General features: G+C 32.8%; 1 protein-coding gene across 3 annotated transcripts in view; it reads right to left on the bottom strand.

Moving 5' to 3' along the window:
- Positions 1-24,896, bottom strand: part of LOC145293861 (protein PHTF2-like) — a 154,012-nt gene that overhangs the window by 30,767 nt on the left and 98,349 nt on the right. For all 3 annotated transcript variants that reach the window (XM_080140597.1, XM_080140599.1, XM_080140598.1), the window contains 6 exons: positions 22,499-22,568; positions 16,763-16,859; positions 16,214-16,328; positions 12,383-12,510; positions 7,064-8,162; positions 1,597-1,782 (listed from right to left, as the gene is read on the bottom strand). In XM_080140597.1, the coding sequence (XP_079996723.1) occupies positions 1,597-1,782; positions 7,064-8,162; positions 12,383-12,510; positions 16,214-16,328; positions 16,763-16,859; positions 22,499-22,568 (1,695 nt within the window). The remainder of the gene's footprint in view (positions 1-1,596; positions 1,783-7,063; positions 8,163-12,382; positions 12,511-16,213; positions 16,329-16,762; positions 16,860-22,498; positions 22,569-24,896) is intronic.

The raw sequence follows: 24,896 nt of genomic DNA, 5'->3' as shown, positions 1-24,896 counted from the left end.
TTTAATTATTGCAGAACAATTCAAGAGGATGGCTATTCAAGTCAATCATATTTTGGTGTTTGTTTAACTGGAATTGCATCTCGATCTCAATAAATATTCAAATAATTCATATATAATTATTTAATAAATTTTAACTTAGTTTTTTATAAAAAAAATTGAAAAAAATTACTTTCTAACAAAATGGAAAAAACTATTTACAATATTCAACTCAATCGTACAGAATGAAGCAATATGATACAGTTAGTAAATTGAAAAATAAAAACAAAAAAAAAAACATCCAATCAGAAATCAGATTAGTTTATCGCCTTTGCGGCATCCAAAAGACGAATAATCAAAGAAATAAAGTAATCGTTTCCAAGTTTCATTGACAACCATTTTGCAGTGAATTAAAAACAAAACTATCAACCTTAATTCAGAAGTAATTGTACAATATAGTAAAACAAAATTTTTCTTAACGATACCGGAGCGCCTTCTACTCTAAAAATTTATTACCTCCAACTGCTAGACTTTAGAATTCCCTCTGTTGTTCTTGCTTCCCTGAGCATACTAACTATAGTCTAACATCAACAGACATTGTGTTGCTCAGCTCCATACTTAAAGTGTTTTTCTAACATCGACCTCTATAGTAGTTCTTAACATCTAAGTAGCAATGTGCCTTGTTTTTAGGTAAATATAAGTAAAATTAAGATTACTAGTATTTACTATTAGCAGTTTCCATTAATGCTGAGAGCAAGGATGATGGCCTTTTTAAATTACATTTGCTGCGAATGATAAAAATGGCTATCTCCTGAAAAATATTCCAAATGATGAAACAAACAAACAAAAAAAAAAAGAAAGAAAAAGAAACTATTGCATTATTTTTTCCCTAGACAGTAATCTTTCAAATATATTGTCCACATTGTATACCTATCTCCTATACAATAAAATAAATGATCTTGCTTTTCTCCCTCTAAAATTAGCAATTATAAGAAAATAACCAAACATTTTCGATGCACACTTTTTCCTTTCAACAAAAACACCAATTCCTAAAGTTCCAGGAAAATATTTCAACATTTTTAATTATTACAAAAATTACATTTATTTTAAGATTACTGCCTCTCCGAAAATTATCTTCTAAATAGAGGGTAGAAACCATATTCCCTCCCTATAAAATATCTACTAAAATAACTCCGGATCATTATTTTACATAAGAGAAAAAAATGTTAGGCCACTATATGATATAATTCTAGTATTTCTATTCTTTAATTCTGGCTAACCACTTGATGAATAAACGTTAAAATATGAAACTACTGCATTATTTTTTCCAAGGCAGTAATCTTGCAAACAAACATTCACTGAACATTCGAATCCTCTTAAATGAATTGTAACATGCATACTCAAGAATTGTCTTCAGTAATCGATAGAGTTGAGAACTAGGGTAAGCAGGGAAGAAAAAGTTAAGGGTTCGGAAAAAAAGGATTTTAGAGTAGGGTAGAAGTAAACACCTTGCCCAAGGGTGAGTGTTCAGGACAGTTTAGTATTGTACCTGGAGCAGAGGGAAAGAGAGATAGAGAGGACAGAGTGTAAGAGAAAGAAAATGTAAAAATCTTTATATACTGGTTGGAGGAGATTGATGACATTCAGATTATTTAAATTCCATCCTGGAGTATGGAGATCTTCAACTTGTGATTTTGACTGCATTTTTGACATTTCTGCGTCCGATGAACAGGAGCTGGTTTCAAAACTAGAAGTCACAATGTCCGAGTGCATGCGGTCATCCCATTCTTCAGAGCTGATCAGTGGCTAAAATAAGATAAGAATTTACAGTGTTCAAAATGACAAAAACACACACACACACACACATCCTTTTTCTTTTTCCAATACAGTAAAATTTAATGATTCTTAGAAAACAAGACATTTAAAGTTTGAATGATTTTTATGACTTCCTCAAATTTGAAAATCAATTAATTAAAATCTTCGAATTTGGGTTCAGTAGTACCTTTTAGAGATGATCTTCTATGCTGTCCTCAACTGGTCTCCATCCACCTAGCAGCATGTGATGCATAAGATAACCCATTTTGCAGTTGAAGTTTGCAACAGCCTCTCCATAGTAAATGACATCCGTGCATGACTAAGTGAGGTATTAACCCAGTTAATATGCATGTGCATAAGCAGAACATGACAGATCTAGAAGAGTAAACTTCCACAAACAATCCTTATAATCACATGTCATGTGTAGCAATAGTAGTGGCTTCCAATGAAAGAGTAGTAGCAGATAAGAAAGCAGTGCGGTTGTGAGATAAATCATATTCTTGAGAATGGACAAGGTTGGTTGGTTGTTTTACGGCATATCAACCCTTTTCAAGTTATTTAATGCTGAATCCAGTGATTTTGGAGAAAAATTTTTCAATAGAATATATATGTTTTTTTTCAAATCTGTTTCTATTTAACCCATAGTTAGGACCCTAACAGGTACTATCACTCCGGGTCAGAGTGGACCTGGGAGCAATGGCAATTAAAGGGTGGCTCCACACTCCCTAAAGCCTGCAAGCTGGGGCCTCATCATCGGATATAGTTTAAGGTCATATTCAGGACCGAGAATGAACAAGCACACTGTCCCAGTTAGAGGAAAACTATGGCGAGATAATGTCTTGACAAAATACTTCTCCCTTTGAAAGGGCTGGTGTTCAGAAGGGCATTCAGTTGTAAAAGTTTTGCTTTGAAAAAACTATAGCTGTTCTAAGTAAGTTTGTAAATGAACAGACATTTAAGCAGGTAGACCATGCAAGCCACAGAAAACCTGTCTATAACCTGATAGTTAGTCAGTCGATAAAGGAATAGAATATAAACTGAAACAAATAAATTGAGGACATTGCGAAGGCTTCTGCAAAGAAGGTGGGTTCCCTCGATCGTGCTAGAAGACTACTCAGACGTGAGAGTATCCTGTACCCATTCACTCGTGCATGGAATATTGTTGCCACATCTGGACTGATGCATCTACCACTAGTTTCTCCCTCTTAGATAGGGTCCAAAAAAGAGTCTTCAATCTAATAGATCCCACTTTGTCAACTAAGCTCCAACTTCTGTCCCATTGTCGCAATGTTGCATCCCTGTGCCTGTTTTATAAGTATTTTAATGGAATGTGCTCTGATGCATGTACCCCCTCGACATGCATATCCCCGACAAACCTGCTTAGCAACAAAATCATACCCCTTCACTGTCGAGGTCCCTAACTGCTTTCTACTCTAAAGTTTCTTCCCTCAAACAGCTAGAATTCCTTTTCTGCTATCTGCTTCCCTGACTGCATCGATATGCAGTAGTTTAACATAAACCAACATCTTGTTAATCTTTCCTGGGCATAGTCCAAAAAATAAGCAATATGCCTTTTAGAGGTGTACGTGAGTAAAAACAAAAAAGGAATCTTGAAAAGTGAGCGATGTGTAAAAATTATTTCTTGCTAATGATGCAAGAGAAGATTGCAGAAGATCATTGTTGAGAACAGGTAAACGATTCCAGCAAGTAGAGAACTGTAAAAGTGTACAGATTTCAATGTGTCATATACTTGTCAAGTTTTGAAGATACTGTTAGCAAGGACTCTAATATAATCTCTCAAACCGCACTCATGAGGACATAACAAAACAATCTATCCCTTGTTCCAAAACTATTAGAGGAGGGAGACTTTCTTCTCAAACATGTGGTGAATCTGTTCCATCTAACATTTATCACTGGCAGGTTTTTGACCTTGAAATAGTATTTTTTTTTTTTTAGCTCCTTACATCAAGTGGCTTCATACCTTGTCTGGAGTCATTGCCATTAAAAGAAATATCAGTTAATGAAATAAGATTGACAAAACTTTATTCCATATTCATGAATGAGAGCAAAATGGTTGATTTAATCGTGTAATGAGAGATAAAGCATAATCGCATTGACACACTGGTTCTTGCCAGATCACAAAAGTTAAACAATGATGAGCCTGGCTAGATGGGTGATCATTTGGGAATACTAGGCATTGTATAGGGTGGCAGAGTGGAAGCACTTCCACTATCAGGGCAGTAAAGTGCCTCTTTCCCTTCGCTAGCCAGTGGGGGACCTTTGAGCAAGATAGAGTACCTACTTTATACCCCCGCCACACTTCCCCATCAATCAGGTGATGGATGAACTGTTAATTTGATAGTTTCTTCCGGAATTGGTAAACTCTTTATTGTGTTGAGACTGATTGAGGTACAATGGTTAAGACTACCAACTCTATATGAAAATTGCCTCTATAACAAGTAATTGCAACCTACTATAGATATTATACTCCAAATGACATCATGGTGAAACAGTTTGAATGAAGAGGAGACGGATGAACCATGATCATCTTTGTCTTTGAAAACAGACCTGATACATGAAGAAAGAATAAGATCATGTGAAGTCTGGATAGACAGGCGTGCTTTGACTCCTTTGATGATTATTGTACTCTTCGGAATCACCTTACAATATAATGTTCATATTATCTATTGTGTTGTTTCATCATGTATTCATGAAAGAAAGTACTGTGTTGGCAATATAATGCTTATTTTCATATTGTTTATTTTGGTAAGGTTTTGATATCTTAAAGGAATACTTCCTTAAAAAAAAAAATAAATAAATAAATTAAAAAAAAGAAAATTTAATAAAAACGTTTTAATTTTGTGGTCTGATTGGAAACACCATTTATCTGTTTCCAGGTCTTATTTTTGATTTTACAAATTTTGTTTTCTTGCTTGTACCATATGTGAATATAATAAACTCAATAGACAATGTGATAAACAATACTAGCTGTTCCAACTCCGCATTGCTCCGTAGTATATTTACTTTCTAAATTTGTTTTAGCTTTCTTTTCTTCCACTTTCTATTATTGTTTCAGTTCCAATAAAAGGGAACTAACTCTGTATGGACAAAGAGTTACGCCCCTTTTTTATTTAAAGATGATAGTCATTTGAAAATAATTCTGACACAGATAAAGTATTTTCTAAAAGAAATGAAATCGAATTACACTTTATTCCTTTTTAATAAGTTGCAACAATCCACAAAAAAAATAAAGCTGAATCAAATATTGATTTTGTAGGAAGAAAGCTATTGATATCAATCTATCAATGATAGATAGACTTTACTTTACTTTACTTTATATATCAGACTGGGGGAAGGGAGTTTGCCCGGCGTAAAATATGCTTAAACATGATATTTTAATTTGTCCCGATTTCGTATATTTTATTATAGAGTTGTGATTGAAAAGTAAAAAAAAAACTATTTAGGTGCTATCAGCTAGAATTGAAACCGAAACTGTAGCTTTCAAAGCTGGTGACGTTACCACTGTACCAACGTGACACACATAGAAATCAACTAAAAATAAACTAAAATGAATGTACAAAATGTTTAACGATTTTTTTTCAATTTTGACCCCTTAAAAACAATTTTAACCGGCTAAAGATCCATAAAAGAACAGCTTGTAAAAAAATCCAATCATTTGAGGCCTCTAGAGTTTGAAAACATGGAGACAGACAGACAAACATATAGCTGTTTATATATTAGATGATCATAATTAGAGGACATGATCTAGTTAGAAACAACGACGAATTAAGAGAAATGCATTCAATATATAAGCTGAAAGTATGTTTAAGATTGAATATACAGTATAATCATGTTTACACACTAGCTAGCGTTAGATCACCAAAGTTAAACAAGGTTGAGTTTGGTCAGTACCAGATGGGTGATCATTTGGGATTATCAGGCACTGTATATAGAAAAGTGCAATGCCATCCCCTGACAACGAAAATATGTGACTGGAGATCGCTTGTGAATTTGATATTTTTATGAAACTTCTGTCTTCAGAGGAAGTTGGTTCAACTTGCCTAGGGTGAGTACTGTTCAGTGTGATCGAATTATCTGTTACCTTTCAGGAGTTTCAGTTGAGTAAGAAAAGAATTAGGAGTGCATTGTCAGCTCTGGCTGTGAGAGATAAACTGCATTAAGGAGTATATAAATCTAGAATTCTTTAGGTACTGTAACCTGCTTTTGATCCACAGCAATCAGCTTTACTGCTTTTTTATTTATTTATTGATTAACAAGCAGACTGCCTGGCATTGCTAAGTCATAAAATATGCTTAAATATGATATTTTAATTTATGCAAATTTCATATTTATTATTATAGAGCCAATTCTCTATTGATTATTATATTGTACCCAATCTATAGTAGTGATTTCAAAGGTTTTAAAAATATGACTTGGGTGCCATAAGCTAGAATAGAAATCAAAACGTTTACCCTTCTAACTGTATTTGCTACTATCCGAGCTAATAACACATGCATATCAAAACTTGACAAATTAATACAGTTAAACAGAAATATATATTTGCACATGTATAAAACGTACACATTATGCTATGCTTGTCAAGATCTAATTTTTCATTTTTGACTGTTTCTAATCTGATCTCCGTTGTCTTTCAGGACACTTCACTACCAAATCTACATGACTTCTCCAGTTCTCTCGATCTTGCATGACAGTTTGCAGGTCTTGAACATTTTTCAATCTTGTGTTCTGTAGCAGGTCCTCAATGTAGGTCATTCTTCTTCTACCACGGTTTTGGTATCATCTGTTGGTATCCAGAGAACTAGCTTGCTGGCTTCCTTTTCGTTGTGTCTCATGCAGTGACCGGCTACTCTCATCCTTCTCTGCTGTACTTTCAGTCATACTAGTGATAGGTCACCATAAAGCTATTGGTTTGCACGTGGCTTCTCCATGATGTATTGAGGACCATCTTGAGCATCCGTGTGTAACAGCCATCCAGTCTCTTTTTCAGCGCATTTATAAGAGTCCATGACTGCTTAACGGTTCTTTTTTCTGACTAAAAACCAAATTGATTTTGTTCCACAGATTTGAATACCTCATATATCTATAATTACAGTAGAAACCTGCCTTATCTGGATTTAAAAAAAGAATTCTAAATAGCAGAGATCTCATGTCTGAAAGATAAAGCAAAAACTTTAAGTTTTTTGAAAAAAAAGTTATAACAAAAATAATCTTTAAGAGAACGAAAAACCATTTAACAAAGAAAAAAAAATACCTTTCTGTAATCAGGTGTTTGTGTGGTTTCTCCCTCCGAAGAACTCGGTGGTGAACTTTCTTTTATACCTGCCGGTGCTTCAAATGTAAGTGGACCAAGGTTTATTTGGTCGTCATTTTTCTTCCACCGTTTGGACAGTACGCGGCGTTGTCTCAGTCCTTCGGTGATTAAACCGTCGTTAAATAATGACGATTCAGAGTTTTTTGTTTTTGGTGGCACGGTGTTTGATTCTTCGTCAGAGTTGCCTTGTGACCAATGGCTCTTGTCATTAATCTTCCAAGGCTGACGTGGGGTATGATTATTTTTTGATGAAGTGGAGTAGGAACGTTGTACATGATGTGAGCGAGAAGTATTGTTGGGAAAGCGTCGCTTTGGAGAATTACGACACAGGCTAGAAAACGGTGTAGTGCCATTTTTGGCTTGGTCACATTTAATAATGTCACTCAGATCACATGATGAATGTAGATCATCTAAGCTACGGCTTTTCCGTAGGACAGTGTTCTTTTCGTCAAGGCTGAAAACGACTTTCAGATCTGGGTTGGCTTTGGTCATTTTGAGATCTGCTTCGTGAGCACTGCTTGACAGAGCCGAAGGAATATGAGATCGTAATTTCTGTTGATGACAACTCTCAATTACATCGTCATCATCGAGCTTTCGGCTATAAATGCGGTTGCCAAGGACAACGCAAGTCCGATTGAAAGATTCGATGTTCTTATTGGTTGTGATTCTATCCATTTTCTTTGGACAAGAACCCAAACCAGATGAGCCATTGTTGGGAGGGGGAATCTGAGCACGGCTTACATTATTGGGAACACGGTCACACTTGCTGCTGCTACTGCTGCTGCTTTGACTATGAGTAAGGCGTATATGAACCGTGGGTTTCTCCTCGTCTGAACCAGTGTTGCTATCAGCATCAGCATGCGTTCCGGCTTCCCATTTATTGTCAGCTTTGTCCCGACATTTATTGAAATCCCGACGTTTATAGCGTTCACATTTCTTCTCAGTTTTGTAGCAAAATGATCCCTTCCGTGACCCATCAAAAACATTTTCAGGATCAGTTATTTTGGTAGAACGTTTCCGACAATTCTTGCTACCATCTCTAAAAAAAAAAATTAAAAAAAAAAAAAAAATAAATAAAAATAAATAAATAAATACAGAAAAAAGTACATAAAAAATATTAGATTAAAAAACTATGGTATATGACAAATTCATAAAACCTATTTAGAAAAAGTGTACATTTGTGTCTGTGTAATGAGTAGGGCTATGACAACAGCATGTTCTTTTCCTTGTTTTCATTCTAAAGTATATATCCATTGATATCTTATATATTTTTATGTAGGGTGATGTGGTTCTCAATTGATTGTGTTTAAATATGTCAGATATATACTCGAGAGTCAAAACAATGAAAAGAATATTCTGTTGCCATAGCCCTATTAATGAGTCGAGGGTTCGTACAGATTCTCAATGTCCATTTTCAAGGACTTTTAAAGGCTTTTTCAAGATTTTCAAGGCCCTCCAGACAAAATTCACTTCTATTTGGTCAACCAAGCGCAATTAAATGTTATTTTCCCTATTGTAGAAAAGTCTACTCTGTGTTTGTTTTACTTTTAAATTTTGAATTCCCAGTATTGTTCATACAAGAGTTACATCCCTTTATCAGAAAACTACCCAATGTTAATATATGGAAAACATCAGATAGTTTCGTGATAAAGGATGTCACTTTTGTATCCAAAATAATCCAATGTAATTTCAGAACAATGCCATTCAATTTTATTTTCAATACTTAAAAAAAAGTTTAATGATATTTTTATTAATACTTAAAAAAAATAATTTAATAGTATTTATTTTGATTTTATTTTTTAATATTTCGACACAAATTTTTACTGGACATGATACGATTTTCAAGGCCTTTCCAAGACATTTTCCATATTTTCAAGAATTTTTCAAGGTAATATTAGAAATAAGGCCTTTTTAAGGGAAAAATTAAAATTCAAGGATTTTTCATGCTTGTATGAACCCTTGAGTCACCATTTATCAAAGCTCAAAGGCCATGTGAAGATAATAAGATTTTGAATGAAGAACAATACTCTGAGAGGTTTGGAATCAATAGGTGAAATGGACATGATTTGATTACTTAAGGGGACGGTTCAGCAAGCATTTCAAGATGACTATGTTGTAGAAAGCAGGGCATGGTGTGCAATAGATTGAATGTTTTTGGAAAGAATCTCTGTTCATGGAAGTTCCATTTTGTTCTTGGTGCACAGAAAAAAGGCAGGTTCTTAGTAGCATTCGTAGGTAACAAGTACTTTCTTTGAAGAGAACCATAGATTGTAGTTCAGTCAATGAAAATGATGACAATAGAGAAAGCACCATGTCTTTTGTGAGAAATCCGTCACCAAATTGTGACGTTGATTTTGCACTTTGTCAAAGCAAGAAAGAATGTTGTGAATAGTATCACTTATTTTATCTCACTTTCTTTCAGTCAAAGTTCTCAGAAATCAAGGGGCCTCTTAGCTGGGATTAGCACTTGAACTCTATATGAGATATATAGATATTCAAATATTTCATTAAAGTTGTTTATCTAATAAACACAGAGTTAGTAAAAAAAGTTTAGAACAATTTTCTTCTCCCCAATTGACCATTTTAATAGCTTATAGTATAGCTTTCATTTTAGTCTTTTAGTCTTACTGGATTCAGGGCAAAAATTTCACCTAGTCTAGTGGAGTATCCAGCTTCATGTTGCCCCTTGAGGTAACATCACTTTGAGAGGGTGCACTATTCCTCATAAAAGCTGGCGTGGTTAGCCATAGTAAGGAAATCTATGCAAATACTATGGAATGTTGAATATTTGGTCAGGGTTTACTTCTAGGGAAATAAAATCTTGTCAGTAACATTGATTACATGTTTTTAAAACAAATGTCTATTTTTTTTTTTTTTTATATAACACACACACACACACACACACATATATATATTACACACAACATCCCAACTTCTCATAATTGAATACTCTCCAGCTGTTTACTATGAATCCCACCAATATTTAATTTCCTTCAATTCTTGTGTTAATTGCTGGTAGCCTTGGAGTAAAATGCTAGCCTATGAAGTCAAGGGTGGCTTTGTTATTAGGTTCAAATCTCCTGACCAGCAGTAATTACCACTTTCTACTCTGATGATCGAATAATCATGAAACAATAGTGTCTATAGGTATACAAATAATTGTTAATAATTATTCGAAAGAAATACACACACACACACATATATATATATATATATATATATATATATATAGAGAGAGAGAGAGAGAGACAAACAAAGAGGGAGTTAAAAGAATTAGAGAAATTTTTTAAAAGGTGACTTATTAGGATAATGCAAATGTCAACAAATTAAGGTGGAGCTTATATGTATCTTCATACTACCTATAATCACTGTGTGATATCGACAATGTTCTCCCTCTTCCGCATTAATTACTGTAGTTCTCCTATCTCTAACCCTAACCCTATCTCTCTCTTTTCACAGTTTCGATGCATTACCCTTTTCCTTTAACACTCATTATTTGGCTCCTAATGTAGTTATATCGCTAAATCTCTAATATGTTACCTAGCATTTTCTCTCCTCTTCTGATGAGAAGCATTAGGCTTCGAAATATCTAGGTATAAAGAGTTTACTTATCCCACACCCCTAATTGATGTAATGTTCATGTTGAATAAACAATAAAATTTATACGCATTAGTATATATTTTATATTGTCTTATTTCTTTTTTTATTCTTAATTATATATATATATATATATATATATAAACTGTCTCTGGGTTAACAACAATATGAATACAGAGGAGAACTGTTTTCATAGTAATCAGTATAATCTTACAGTACAAATGCTCATCCTAAGGAAGAATTTATCCCACTGCAAAAGTGCAGAGGAGACCAGATAAAGATTTGGATAAGAGCAGTGAGGACAGGCATGAAGCTGATAGTTGGACTTAGCATTTTTTTATGCTTGATACTAAAATTGAGAATGGCTGAAGTATGCCAAGGATTCAGCTGCCGATTGGTGGAATTGGACTGCCTTGATGTAGGATGCGGTTAACTCAAGCCACCCATAGGTGAATATCATTAAAGTTACAGTTATAGAGGAGATAATTACTATATAGTTTTGTATTAACATTTTTATTCAATTTTTAAAAATAAAACTGATTAGAGTTATGTTAAAATACAAAGAAATACAGGATGTCTTATAATATATAACTTAATAAAAGTGGTTCTGAATAGATAGGAGACAGGAAGTAACTGACAAGGTTACAAGGTTAAATTTTTAATCTATGAAAATTTAAGATGACCACATGACAATTACCAATAACCAGTCAAACTTAAAAGTATTCATGAAAAACTTTTTCAAACATTAACTGATTGTTTATTTCTGTTCTCTCTGCTATGCCTGGACAAGAAATGTAAAAAAGAACAAAATAGTAAGTTTTTTTTAATTTTAATTAGTCAAGATTCAGACAGACAACTTTATAAACCTGAATCAACTGCAAGAAACATGTCTTTTAAACAGAAGTCCATGATTTTACCACATAAGCTTTATCTACTATCTCTCGACCATCATGTATGCAATAAATTATGTTCAAAACAAAACTGAAAACTTTCCTCATCTTGGAATTCAATGTATTTTATTTTTACCAATTGAAAATAAAAATCACCTATTCATGAAAAGAGAAATTTTTTTTATATATGAAGATGATTTGAAAGGCTGAAACCTGGATTAAAATCTATCCCTGAAATGAGCGCTCCAGAGAGAGGCTACCAAACATTCAATGCTTGTGACAAGTAAAGAAGATTTGGGATTATTTGGATTTTTCTGATTACTAATCTTGAAAAATTATATGGAATTAGAAGTGAACCCATTATTTTATCCACTGAAGATACATGTAGTAATATTAAATATCTAAAACCGAGATTAGCTTTTAAGCTTCCAAAATTCATGCTAGAATTCCCTACGGTGCATAATAGGTGATAATAACTTTATAATTAACACATTGATTTGGTCATGACTTACCGAATGAGAACAATCTACCCTCATAGACTAAAAGGGTCCAGCTTAAAATTCTGTATAGATTCACAATTTAACTAGAATGATTCCCAAGATTGAAAAAAAGTTAGAGGTTAGATCAGTTGAAATGTGAAACTAACAACTAATATGAAAACAGTAATTCAAATAATAAAAAGTTTAGCCAGATGCGATGTTCATGGTTTATAGAAAGAGAATTGAGCAAAAAATTGCAAAAACTGTAAGAATAATAAAAAAAAAAGTCTTACCGTGAAGATTTGAGTCCATCTCTGTTATTTGGTTTATGAGAGAAATGAGCCAAAACGGTTTGTGAATGCATCAGGCCCAGGATTAGCATCAGTAAAGCAGGGAATGATACCTCACTGAGTGTGACACTCTGAAAGGGAGAACAAAAGACGAGATGATGATCCTTTAAAATGAGGTGGGTGACTGTCTGATAGAAAACAAATAACACAAAATGACAAGTTGAGAAAAGTCCTGATGAGATTTGAAAAGAGATGCAGATGAAAGGATGTCATCTTTTAATGATTGTATTTATTCAATAGAATTTAATTTATAAATATGACAAACAGAGAGAAATGAAAATCTAAATATGTTAAGTACAGACCCACAGATATTTGACATATGCATTTTCCAGTTGTAACAAAATCCAGTAATAAATGAGGAATAGAATATGTAATTGATGAAACTGATTGGAATTTGAATTTTGTATGGCTAAAACAGTTATAAGCATAAAAATGGCCGGCAAGTTGGACCTATATAACATTACAACTGTCAAATTGACATTTGATTCTAGCTTAGAAAATTTCATCAATTTTAGAAGTCATAATTAAAATAAAAATTTCATCAATTTTAGAAGTCATAATTAAAATAAAAATTTCATCAATTTTAGAAGTCATAATTAAAATAAAAATTTCATCAATTTTAGAAGTCATAATTAAAATAAAAATTTCATCAATTTTAGAAGTCATAATTAAAATAAAAATTTCATCAATTTTAGAAGTCATAATTAAAATAAAAATTTAAGACATCAAAAACAAAAGATTTTATTGTACTCGTATATTGCTCAAATCAAGATAAAACCTAAATCAGCAACAGATGTCGTGTGTGTTTATTAAGTTCATCTTATTTTTAATTGAGTTTAAATTAAACTTTTAAGTAAATTTACAAATCTTAATTGTGTGCTATAAAAAAAAAATTATTTCTTGTGTAAGGTTAAAAGAATTATCTCCCTTACTCTTAAATGATGATAAAACTAGGTTTCAGTGTTTACTTTGAAAATGCAACAATTGTTCATTTTATTCTTTCTTTCTAATATATAAAACAGAGCCAATCTCTTCATTCATATACCTTTATCTCTACTTACTTATAAAAGGCACTTTGTGTGCATGTGTTCGTTCCCTATGGGTTGATTTTTTTAATTTCACACAAATGTACTTTGTATCTAGGAGTGTTCTTAGATGGGTTTTATATCAGAATGCCTCAAAATGTGTCAAAAATTGGTAAAAAAAAAAAAGATTAAAGAAAGAATAGTTCAATTTTGATCAAAGTTATATAGTCTAACATCACAAGTGAATTTAAGAAGTTTTATCATTGCACAAGCAGAAGGGCTCAAAGTATAAAAATCAACGGCAAGTTCTTAGATAAGACAGGAGTGCGTTCGAAATGAATGTTTCTGTTTAGAGCACAATTGAACCATGATACTTTACTTTTGCATTTTAAACTTTAATTCAAGATATTATATACAAAAATAATTTTATAAAATCAACAGTAGGTTTTCTACAGTACAATGTAGACTACCATAAGTTATGAACTAAATCACTGCAGAAAGGTATGTGATGCTTCTTCCTGGTGCACTGCAGTGAGTCCCTGACTAGAGTAGGTAATCAATTAATTGAAAAATGGGTGATTTCACCGATTCCGATGACAACAAAAGTATTGGAATTGATTTGAAAGGCTGAAACTGGATGAAAATCTTTCCCTGAAACGAGCGCTCCAGAGAGGCTACCAAACATTCAATGCTTGTGACAAGTAAAGAAGATTTGGGATTATTTGGATTTTTCTGATTACTAATCTTGAAAACTTATATGGAATTAGAAGTGAATAATAATAAATAATCCCAAATCTTCATTCAATCCCAAGTAATATCAGGTCTCCTTGCTACTAAACACTAAATGGCTTTACTTATCAAGATCAATATTTAATTCTGTTTCAATATAAATAACTGCAAACATCGGGACATGTTCTTAAAAAATATATTTCTAATCAAATTTATAGAAAACATAATGAATCCTGACTAATACTTTATTTTTTACTTATTCAGAAATGGTGGGAGTTTATCTCAGAAATAGTACTCCTCCCACCACCTATTAACAATTGGAAAATTTTTAGTAACAGACAATTTTGTCAATATACCATTATTTGATTCCTGTAACATATGGAAATACTATTAAAATGCATTTTGCCTTTTACAACAGTAAAAAAAAACAAAAAACGTTAGGGTTTGTGTTCCTTGATAGAAGTGCTGGTTGAGTTTGAATAAAATAAATATGCATTAGATAGGTTTGAAGCCAAAACACATTACAAAAAAAAACAAAACAGATAGTTATTTTGTTTGAAATTTATAAATATATTTCGAAGATACACTTCATCAGCATGTCTTTTCTCTTTGTTTTGGCCATGTTGTTGTTGGAGCATAGAATCAGTAGAAGTCCGCCTGTTGTTTTTATGGTCGTCTTTTCAAATGTCGGAACGGTGCATTGGTCACACGGAATTCACATTAGGGTTTGTGTTCCTTGATAGAAGCGCTGGTTGAGTTTGAATAAAATAAATACATGTTAGATACATTTGAAGCCAAAACAACGCATTATTACAAAATAAACAGATATTTATTTTGTTTGAAATTTATATATTACTAGCGGGGGGTACCCGGCGATTAAATAATAATAAAAAAATGTTTTGGTAGGTGAGTATGAGAATCGAACCCGTACCCTTGAGTTGGAAATTAATGTGTGAAAAAAAAAAAAAACGTGCAATGTTACCATTGGGCCACCGCGACATACAGCATAGACGTGATTGAATTTATTTATCTAACTATAACTATAAAAACAGGTGTGCGTAATAAAAGTTAACTTTGCTGCTTCCATTTGACCTAATTAAGAAGGTCAAATAGAAGTCACGCAGCGTCAGCGTCTGAGTTTGTTTATCGAAATTTGACTGTCTGATATACAAGATTGATCAAAGCTGATTGCTCCTGGACGTTTTTCCCAGCGCAATGCCGCAAACACGTCCGTTTGAGTTTAGTTTCACTTTATTTATACTAAAAAGTCCGATCAACATGCAAGAAGCCAAAATAGCAATAATTTTGTAAAAATCGACGTAAATAAATCTATACGCTACGTACGTGCTTTCCTAATTCCTAGATATTATTATATAGGACCTATATACAGTTTTAAGCGATAGTAACAACCCCGGGAGCGTGTGCGAGAAAAGCCTTTTGAAGACATACACGAAATGGTCACACACATTTTGCCTTTTATATATATATAGATAACGTGAATTCTGCGTGACCAACGCACCATTAGATGTATACACACATAGGTGAAAAACCACCAAACAATCGTTAAATCATCATACAATCTATAAATTTGTTTTAACATGTTAAGTTTCATACTCCGTTCATTGACCTTCTTTTGCTCTGTTACTATAACTGGGATAACAGATTTTGAAACTTAAAATCGTAGATCAGAGGGTCAGTAATAATATAGTGCTTATGTTGGATCAATCATGGCTAGATCTTACCGTCTTGCCATTTTTAATAGTATTGGCTAGGTCTAGATGGAAAATTTATTATTCAATCAATACAGACATTTGAACATCGAATTGCTACCAATGTGTTATTTGGCATGAAGTGTGTAATGCCATCAAACTCAAGCGGAGAATAGCATATTATCAACAACAGATTCTTACAATAGTAGATAATGCACATTAATTTTTATTTTCTTGTAAGTGAAGAATTTGTTAGGAAAAAAAAATCTGATTTTGTATGAAATCTAAGATAAAATCTTTCTTTTACTCACATCAGTTTTAAGGTACTCCCCAGCGTTACTGATGTAAATAACCATCGTTAACAGTTGTGATGTGTAGAGAACCAGCATAGCAAGCCAGAATGATGTTGAGGTTTGCTGAATCCACCTGAATAAAGATGAAAAAAAAAAATGATTGAATCGCGTTAGTCATGGCACTTCATTTACCAAATTTACATATAAACAAACAAGAAGGGATCCATTCCTAAAAACATGTCTATGCATATGATATCACCAAAAACATGTTACTCAAGAATTCTTTAATAAAATTTACAATCCTTTCTACAATCCAACCATATTTGGTACAAATAAACTTCAATCTATTTCAGTCATTAATATCCAACATGTTTCATTGCCGTTTATAATATATGCGCATAAAAGATGTGTTTGGTTATGTTGCCAAAACCCGGAAATGAACCAAAGACACTTGTTGATCATCCCATCAAGCAATTATAATTTTGTTCTGAATTTCCTCCTGGTTAAATTATTAACAGCACAATGGTTCATGATTCTAATAATAAAAAAAAACAAAAAAAAACTTACCATCTGTAATAAAAGGGGAAGAAAACTACCCTTAAAACAGCCCTCTGTGTAATGCGAGTCCAAGGCACTTGAGGCTTGGCTTTAGTGAACGTAGAACCTGCCCGAATGACAAATCAGAGAAGTCTTTCAAAATAAACACAAAATGGAAATCTCCTGAAATAATTTATGAATCACATGAGATTTAATTTACTTTTTGTTTAATCAACTTTACAGAATAAAAAAAATTTAAAAAAAAACAACAAAAAACCAAAAACAAAACAAAAAAAACAAAAACATTTGAATCATTTTTAAAAAAGAACAGTTTGCTTATTTAATTAGATTTTCACTCATTTTTAATAGATATTCAAAATAACTCGCATAGATTGGTTTTGTGTGTTTGGGGAGGTGCAATTAATTGATTTTATTTATCCTATTTGTTTTTTAGGGCTGACATCTTTTGTTCTCATTTCTTATTATTTTAAATAATGTGTAGCATTGTCATGAAAGTGGAATAATGTTGCCTATTTGAAAAAACTAACCTAACAAGCAGCAAAATCCCACCCCTTCACTGTTGAGGCCCCTAAATGCTGAAAAGCCTACTCTAATAGTTTCTTCCCTGGAACTGCTATACTTTGAAACTCTCTTCCTGTTTCCTGACTGTACTAACTTGCAGAAGTTTAAATGTAATGTGAACAGACATCTTGTTGCTCAACTTCCTCCAGTCTCAGTTAGACACGATCCCAAATAGTAGCCCCTTATGTTCCAAGTGGCAATAGGTCTTGTAAAAATAAAATGAAGGGGATAGCAGAAATTTAAGAAAAGACAGAGACAAAATTTACTCTTGTGAGGAAGATTTCAAATTCTGATCCACAGTACAAAAAAAAATAAATAAATAAATAAATAAATAAAAATAAAAAGCCTTTTTTGTGAAACATGAAACTCATCACTTTCTGGTTTTCTGCTGTTTTATTTTTTAGGCCCTCAGCCTAAAGATAATATGCAAGGTAGATAAGTAACCATTGAAATGAACAGTTATCTGCCCTTAGAGAGATAAAACAGTTGACAAAAATACCCCACAAAACTCTTAAACAATCATTTTGCCTCCAGCAGCTTATAATTCATCATCCAACCCGCAAATTTGTTTAATAAATGTGAAATGTTTCATATTTCTTTATTTTTTATGCATTACTACAGTGATAACAGCGCTCCATCGTCAGATACAAAGTGTCCATAAAGTCAGTGTGCATTTAAAAAAAATTATAACTTAAAGAAAATATTTCTCATCTAAAAATTACTACAAATTTTGTGGTGAAAAATTATTGCATAACTATACTTAAAACTAGGTACATGAAACTTTATATTTTTTTACAGACTATTTCTATCACAAATGCAAATAAAGTTATTTTTTTTAATGCACACCTTTTTATAGACACCCTGTATAACGGACTGCAAATGTGGAAATGAAAGAATTCAAATCAAAACTTAACAAAAGTACAGATTAGAATTGTGACTATAAAAGTGTGCAGACAATATTGAAATAGAAAATCGAAATCCAACAAGAGTTGTGAAAACATTACAAATTCAGACACACAAAGCCGTCCACAACATGCCAATATGTAGAATGAACATTAAACCGAAGAAGATGAATTATGTATTCATGAAAAAGAAGAAAAAAAAAAAGATAGCTTTTAAAAATACAGAAAAATAAAATTTAAAACTTTCGCTAAATTTTAAAATATCCTGCAAAAATTTAATAAAAAAAAAAAAATAAATAAATAAAAAAAGGATGCTTATAAAAATAAAACAATTACAAATCAACAACTTGTTGGTGTTTTGGTTTCGTATTTGATATCTTTCATGAACTTTTTCAGATGACCATGCATGACGGAGTATTTGGTAAATGACATTTTGTAAGCAAATAATTACATAGGTAAAGTCAAAGACTCCCGTCCTCTCTATTGTCAAGGCTATACAACAGTTTTCAGTGTTTCTAATGAATATGTTTTAGAGTTTAAGGTTGAATGAGAAATATTTTTTAATTTATGTTAACAATATTTTTCCCATTCTATTTTTTCCATATTTATAAAATGGAGGGGGTAACCAAATTATATTTATTTCTAGATAAAATAAAAAAAATTGTCTATATAATAGTAATCTCTATATAATGTTAAGTATGTGTACGTGTTTATATATTTGTATGTACAAGATTCATTCTTAAACTAATTAGCTGATCATTATGAATTTTGGTACATAGCTGGATTGATAAGTTTAATTTAGTTTAATGCAAAGGGAACAAAAAAAGAGGGTGGAAATTTTAATAATATGCATTTGACATCAAGTAATAAATATTCCCATATTTCAGATTTTTCGCAAGGGTTTTTAGAGTGAATAATGTGGACACAACTTCTCTGAAAATTCAAATATTTCAGATTTACATTAAATTTGATTGATAGTCATTAGACACAAATTAATCAAGATTTCCTGAATTTTAATTTCTTAAGACCACTAAGCTTAAGCCTTAAATTTTAAGCATTAATATAGAATTAAAATGGATTTTGATTGAAATTGGAATCACGATTCAAAACACAAGGTTTACTGGTATCATATTTTGCTTTTAATTTTTTTCATGAATTTCAAGTTCTTTTTAAGACTCCTTAAGCATTAAATGGAAGACAGTATTTTGATAAAAATTAAATTAAGGCCTCTAGATATAAAAGGTTTAGTGGCTTTATATCTTACTTTAATCTTCATAAGAGGGGACATAAAAGTGGTGCAAAACTTCTGTTCAGGGGATTAATTTTACCCACCCTGGTGTGGGTATTCTAATTATATTATAAATTAAAAATAGTGCTTAAGTAGCTGGTGGTTAAGTAGGAAAGGTTTGGGAATTAAAAAGTTTTAAAACTTGGATCATACACGCAATTAAATTTGTCAAATATTTGTTTACTACCCGGCGTTGCCCGGGTGTTTGTAGGTGTGTGTGTGTGTGTGTTTTTTTTTTGGGGGGGGTAGAGTTAGACCAAAAAAGAAAAATGTTTTGGTAGGAAGGTAGACTCGAAAAAACAAATATTAAAAAAACACAGGGGGAAAAAAAACAGCAAAAAATTGGGGGTGGGGGGATCCGTGTGTGTTGGAGGGGGGGGGGATAAAAAAAGAAGACTCAAATTAAAAATTGAAAAAACAAAAAAACATTGAAAAATGTTTTGGGAAGGAGGTAGGCTCGAACCTGAAGCCTTGAGGTCAATAGTCTGATGACATACCACGAGGCCATGAAGTCAGGGACTTTTGATTAGTCAAAAATAGGCATTTAAAAATTGAAGGTGGTTTTTCTAGGTCAAATCCTACATCATAGCAGCAGCAGTAAATGAATTCACAACACAACGCAAATTTTGTTGTAATTGTAAGATAAAAGTAGCCGAAATAAAATATATTTACAACCACGTTTCATAAGTGTGAGATATTATGATCTGTGTAGCATATAAAAAAGTTATAAGAATGAGCGAGCAAACCAAGAACAATCCCGAAAAAAGCCGGACATACAGAAAAAATGCACACACACATACACACACACACACACATTTTCGCTTTTATGTTTATAGATTAAAGGAATTATTGCTGATAATGGAGGTTTTTGTTTTTTATTATACAAAGTGATTTCTCATAATGTAAGACATGTAAGTTTCTGGTTCTTTTATTAGTAAAAAACACATTACCAAAATTTAGACTGTAACATTGGCACAAAAGTAACTACGTTACTTATAGTTGTACATTTATTTACTTGACTTTTTGCTTGTGTTACAGTTGCAGCTGTCTCCATTTTGATTGCATTTTGATGGAGAAGCTACACCTCCTTCCAACAGCATTTGATAAGCTATTTCAAAACGTTAACAATTACAAAAACCAATTAAAGAAATCTGGGGAGAACTAAATATAACAATGAGAAAAGTGGAAAGGATTAAGGAAGGGCCCACACACTTGGAAAGTGTAAAGATGATTCTTGGAGGTTGTAAGGAGGGGAGGGTCACTAGGAGAATAAAAAGAGGGAAAGGGCACATGCTTGGAGAGTTTACTTTTAACATCCTCGTAACTCTGTAAGGCTGTAAATGACAAAGTTCTCTCTGATTCTCTCTCCTCTGATCTCGAGCGCGTGGTTCAGTGGTGGAAGATGTGGCTGGTTACCTTTAATGCATCCAAAACCAAACTCCTATCCTTACATCATCAACGCTCTGATCCCCATCTATTATCAATTGTGATGGATGGCTCTCATCTGGGTGAGGCCCCGTGTTTTGACAAGCTTCTGGGTTTGACCTTTACTCCTGATCTGAAATGGAACACGTACATCAAGTCTGTTGCTAAGGTCTTGGAAAGATGGTGGGATCCTTCTACTGCTCCAGAAGATATCTCACTACTGATGCAATTCTCTATCTATATAAAAGCCAAGTACGTCCAAGACTGGAATACTGTTGCCATATCTGGGCAGGAGCTGCTAAAAACAGCCTATCCTGCCTTGACAGAGTACAAAATAGACTTCGTGGCTTAGTGGGGGATGCTCTTTTCTCTACCCTGCAACCTCTCTCCTACAGAAGAGACGTTGCGAGCATATCCTTGTTTTATTGTTATTTCCATGGCAGGTGCTTGTCTGGACTCCGGTCTCTGGTCCCCCTCTCGCCAATCTTTCACGAAAAACACCCGTCTAGCTGAATCCACTGTGAAAAATTTCCCCCACTCTTTATCTGTGCCTAAATCAAAACGTGGATTCCATGAACAAAACTTCTTTCTTAGAACTGCACACCTGTGGAACTCTGTTCCGTCTGCCTGCTTCCCACCGAACTACAACTTGGATGTCTTCAAGTCCAACGTTAACAAATTCCTAATGAACCGCCCCCTTAAGTAAACACTTCATCAAATCTCCACACTAACGTAATGTACTTGCAATAACCCTTATCCCTGAGTGGCTTCCGGGCCTTGATAAGTGGTGATCACTGTGTAAAAAAAACAAAAAAAAAAAACAAAAAAAAAAAAACTCTTGTTCCTCTTCCGATTATTCTTACATTTCATGAGAAATGTTTCTGACAAAGAGGAAAGAATTAGTTTTTTGGATCAGCTGTTATTTTGAGTGAATATTATATAGAAATTTTCAATCCTCTCATAATACTGATCTTTAAGTGTTTTTGCCTTTGATAAGTGGTAACTCATGAGTAAAAAAAAAAATATGAAAAAAACAACGCCCAAAATGCAAATAATGATTTTAATAATGCTATCTTGAATTGAAAGCCATGTTTAATTTCAGAAGAGTTTCCAATGGGTAGCTATTCTGTAAAAGTCTTGAGATGAAGAATTTTCAGTGGGTAACTGTTCCGTAAAGGTCCTGACCTTTATAATTTTGAAGGCAAAGAGCAAAAGATCCTTCTCGTGTTGACACAAAAAAATTATGTGCTGGAATGCTCAAAGATTCAATATTTTTATAGAGCAATTCTGCTTTCCGATTTGTTAATAGCAGAACATGGTTTGATTTGAGTCGTCAGTTCCTATCGCCAGTGTCTATAAGTAGAATCTCCCAACTTTCAGTGATTATATCCTGAATATATATATAAAAAATATTGCAACATAATTTATTCAAGAAAAATTTTAATTTTTTTTCAATCAACTATTAATCTGAGTTTATCCTTGAATTACAATTAAAAAGTAAAATTGTCATCCAGATAATAAAAATAAGAAGTGCTGCTGAAAAATCCTATTAAGAAAAGATGAACTTACCTCGGACTAAATCAACGTCTATAAATTCAGTCTTCATTCGTCCTATCCTTCTTGGTACATGACTTATAGACTGAAAGATGAAAAACAAACGAACAAAATGCATTTTAAGTTTGATCACTCTAGTATCATATTAAGATTTATTTAATCAATATTAGATACATCGATATACAATTTTCTGTATTTTAAGTTAATCTCTAGATTAACAAGTGAAGCATGCATGGTCCCCTGTGAGTGCACAGTGAATGAGGCATAAAAAAATGACTAATTTCAGCCCCCCCCCCCCATTTAACCCCAAAAGTCCCCAGAGGACGTTAAATCCTGGTGAAAATAACCAAAGCCTTAACATATGAAAATTTGAGTTCTGCACCATGCAAAAAAAAAAAAAAAAAAAAAAAAAAAAAAAAAAAGAAATGAATGTCCATCATTTGCCCCCACCCCCTCCATTTAGCCCTAAAAGTATCCAAGGCCTTAAAATATTTACATTTGAGTTCAGCACCATGCAAAACTGCTAAATACACACACGCAGAAAACTTCAGACAAATATGGTAAAATAGTCCCAAAAATGGAGTGTTTTTATTAGCCCTAAAACAGCCCCTGGGGCACACCCAAGAGTTATCGCGAAGTATAGACAAACAAAATTATATAGAAATCAATTAGTTACAACTTTTCAGAAAGTTTTATAAAAATCCATCCAAGACATCAATTTTTTTTTAATAAGCACAAAAGAGTCGATTTTAGCCATTATAACCCGAAAGGCACCTCCAGGTGGGGAACCAAAGTTTTCTTGGAAAATCCATTCTGTTGCTTTTTTACTCATATCATGTTTAATGTTTTTGCAAATTTTCCAAAAATTCCAAGGTGTAGTTATTGAGAAAAGTGTGGACAGACGAATGGACAAGGGTGACTTTACAGGCCCACCCTCCTTTTGTCAGGAGACCAAAAATGTAGAATTATCATTCAAGAAACTATAAATTCCAAAAGTCACAAGTTCACTCTCACCCGTCTCACGCATGTCTTCTTTTTTTTAATAATTACAACTGAATGTCAACAAGTGAAACTAACAGAAATTCTCAACTGGTTGAACAATTTTTCATTATGACTAGCAGGACCTGTGGAAATTCCACAGCGGACTCTTATATGTAATATATTGATTTTGGCATTCTGTGGATGTTCAGCATAAATGGAGATGTCCTGTAGCTCTTGTTAAAACTGCAAAAGAATTTATCTATGCTAGCGGGGACGTCCAGCATAGCCCGGTCATAAAATATACTTAAATATATTTTAATTTATGCAGATTTTGTATATATTATTATAGAGTCAATTTTCTATCGATTCTTATATATAAAGTTGTGATTTCAAAAATAAAAATATATCCATATGAGTTGGGTGAATCAGCTTGAATCGAAACCAAAACCAAAACTTATGAAGAAAAAAAACAAAAAAAAAAAAAGTACATATAACTAGAGTTCCTTCATCTATAATTGAAACTGAAACCAAAACTTCTGATGAATTCTTGATAAAATTATTTATATAAAAAAAAAAAAATAAATGACTTGAGTGCCATCGGTTATAATCGAAACCAAAACTTATGAAGAATTCTTGGTAAAATTATTTATTACAAAAATAATGGAAGGTCATAACAATTAAATGACAGTCACTCTGAAGAAAAAAGATATAAGCGTGACACAAAAATAATACACACACACTATCATATTAATATATATATATATATATATATATATATATATATATATATATATATATATATATATATATATATGCCTATTATTCACTCCTGCACCAGAAATAGGTCTATGCAGACACCATAAAGTTTTCACCACCAATTTTGATTGAACTGAAGGAGGGATATTTCCAATAGACTTCCAAGAGACGCAATAAATATGCTAACAACTCAACAATTCAAGGTAAATTTGGACTGGTGCTGGGCTCCTATATCCTCTTCTGTGTAAATTTCTACCACCAATTTCCTATATGGCAATTGAAGCATTTTCTTTATTTTTTACTTTTGCCCCTAAATTGAATTGAGTGCAATTTGTTCAATCTTTTGCGATATTTGTAAGAATTGGGTACACAAGAGTGTGCGTTAGAATTACAAGTAGGTTGAGTTTTGCTATCTTTGTGCTACCATTTAATCACAGGGTGGATCAGGTGCTAGTGAAATTGCAAAAAATAAGAATGGCAGGATTAAGTTCAGTGAATTTCTGTCTTTACTAACCAGCAGAATGTTACCATTGTTGACCAAGGAGAATTTATTAGGCATCGACAGTTTCAAGGCAATATTAACTTAGATTTCTACATTGTCAGGTATAGCTTGTCTGTCCGCTTCCTGACTCAAATTGCTTAGAAACTGTTCTGTCCCATGAACATGTAATCATTT

The sequence above is a fragment of the Euprymna scolopes genome, chromosome 15 (genome assembly GCF_053919585.1).
Source record: "Euprymna scolopes isolate OS-2025 chromosome 15, ASM5391958v1, whole genome shotgun sequence".
Lineage (NCBI taxonomy): Eukaryota > Metazoa > Mollusca > Cephalopoda > Sepiida > Sepiolidae > Euprymna > Euprymna scolopes.
Note: the sequence above shows the minus strand (reverse complement) of the source record. Positions and strands in the feature narration are given on the sequence as shown.